The sequence below is a fragment of the Anneissia japonica genome, unplaced genomic scaffold (assembly GCF_011630105.1).
Source record: "Anneissia japonica isolate Jap-2015-1 unplaced genomic scaffold, ASM1163010v1 scaffold31806_len2245_cov207, whole genome shotgun sequence".
Taxonomy (NCBI): Eukaryota; Metazoa; Echinodermata; class Crinoidea; order Comatulida; family Comatulidae; genus Anneissia; species Anneissia japonica.
Genome location: NW_022738565.1, coordinates 1 through 2186, shown reverse-complemented (window position 1 = coordinate 2186; position 2186 = coordinate 1). Strand labels below are relative to the sequence as shown.

The 2186-nt window shown below is 39.2% G+C and overlaps 1 protein-coding gene across 1 annotated transcript; it reads left to right on the top strand.

The window, feature by feature from the left end:
• Window positions 1-1185: 1185 nt before the first annotated feature.
• On the top strand, window positions 1186-1720 carry LOC117117668 (fructose-1,6-bisphosphatase 1-like; the record flags this gene model as incomplete). The annotated part of the gene is made up of 2 exons (XM_033262055.1): window positions 1186-1441; window positions 1557-1720. Coding segments are annotated over 2 exons (420 nt in total), but the record flags the coding sequence as incomplete, so codon positions are not given.
• Between the last annotated feature and the right edge of the window lie 466 nt (window positions 1721-2186).

Sequence of the window (2186 nt, the reverse complement as noted above, 5' to 3'; positions counted from 1 at the left end):
TTTTGTAATATTTCTCACCTCCTGTTTGCACCTCTTCTTAGCCGGTATAGCAGTGGCGGCGCCAGGGGGGGGGGGGGGGAGGAGAATTTTCCCTGTTTGTCAGGCTTGGAGCCCTGTCATCTGACGCCATGACTGGCTGTCGGATCAACAATTTTAAAAATCCTAATTTGCCTCTCCAAATAACTTTATTTTGATTGCAGTGGTCTCAAAAACACAATTTGGACCAAACTAAGGCATAAAAACTCTTCTTGTGGACAATACCGGGTTTCTTTTATTCCGGGCTGTCGACCGAGGCCCTAGGCAGAACCTCGGTTCAGACCCCTCTGTTGGACTTTTCAGACCCCTTGTCAGCAAGTTTCTGGCACCACCGCTGAGGAGGTTTAGTCAGATGCCACTTGAGGTCATCAAACTAAAAATATTAATTTTCCAATCCATGCTGTGCTGCAGTGGCGGAATGAAGAGGCAGGGGGAAGCCAGCCTGGTTCCCCCTAAATATTTTTCAAAGTTATAAAGAAATTATAGAAAAAAAGAAAATTATAGAAAAATTGAAGTTTGAGAATGCCATTTCTGGCCATCTTGAGGTGCCATAATCATAAATTTTCTTACCTTAGCCCCAAACCTGGTAGTGTTGGGGTGTTCATCCAGCCCTTCATCTGTGAAAGTCCCTCCATGGGCCCCCCTCTATTTCGGATTCCTGGATCTGCCAATACTGTGGGTATTGTTTGGGCGATTTTACACAAATCAGAGGTGCTGATTGATCATTGGTGGAGCTGACTTGACCCTAACCTTGTCTCGCTATTTTAATGCCCAACAGTCGCAACAATATCCATTTCCTAAATTAATAATATTGTGGTCTATTTTGTAAATGAAACAGTGATTCTGCCTCTTAAACATGGTGCACGCAGATTGTTTTTTTTGGGTAGCCTAAATTGTTTAACAATACATATACCTGTATACTGTACCTTGTTTCAATCTGTAATTTTGATAAATGGAATTTTAATCAATTATTTAATAATAATAAATCAATTTCCATTCAGAATTTGGTCCTTTTGAATGAGCTATTCAGTAAATTAATTGAATTTGTTCCTTGTTTTTCCAAATTTTTAAAGCCATCGATAATTTTAAAGGATTAAAAAGTAGATTTACATATTATATAATTATATTTCTTTACTGTGCTTGATTTAGTTATGGTATAGCTGGTGGGAGCAATACAACCGGCGATGAACAAAAGAAGCTTGATGTTCTGGCCAACGATCTCTTCATCAACATGCTTAAGTCGACCTTTGCAACGTGTGCTTTGATCTCAGAGGAAAATGAAAAGTGTATTGTCGTTGAGGCAGAGAAAAAGGGGAAATACATCATCAGTTTCGACCCGCTTGACGGATCATCAAATATTGATTGTCTCGTATCGATTGGTTCTATTTTTGGCATTTGGAAACAGGTAAGTAATGTGGCACATTCTCTCAACATAATGCCAAGAATAGTTTTGAATTCACAATTATGGTTATGACTTGTTTATCTATAATATCTCATTGTTTCTCCATTTATATGTACAGACCAAAGAAGGTCCTGTAACAGATGAAAACATCTTACAGCCAGGCAGAGCCATGGTTGCTGCTGGGTACGCCCTCTATGGTAGCGCTACAATGATCGTCCTCAGCTCAGGCAATGGTGTCAATGGATTTATGCTTGATCCGGTGAGTTTAGTCTTTGAGCGGATGTAGTCACACAGTTGTATTTCAACATGATTCAGTAACTTGATTTGTGACAGTATTCGACCTTTGCATCTTCTTGATAGTATGACCTCTGTACAGTGTATATAAATTTACAAATAATGTACTGTTTATCTTTATGTTCATTTGTGGTTATATGGATTTATCAAACAGGTCTGTAACTACAGGGTTTCTATTGTTCAGAAACCTTATTTTCCAGTGAACCCCTCTCTATTTAAACCAAACCACCCCTTCTTTCATAAAACATTAAAATGAAATTCAAAATTTACATTCTAGAATACTTCAGCTCCAGAGTGCTTTCCCCTCTGCTCCTGACACTGACAAGAGCTCTTTCCATGGAACTCACAAGCAAGGTGCCTAGCCCCTCCTGGAAATCTGGCTCCCATGAATAAAAACCCCCAAAAATCCTTGTTACGGATCTGATTACTTTGAGTAGAAGTTAATATTCCTGCC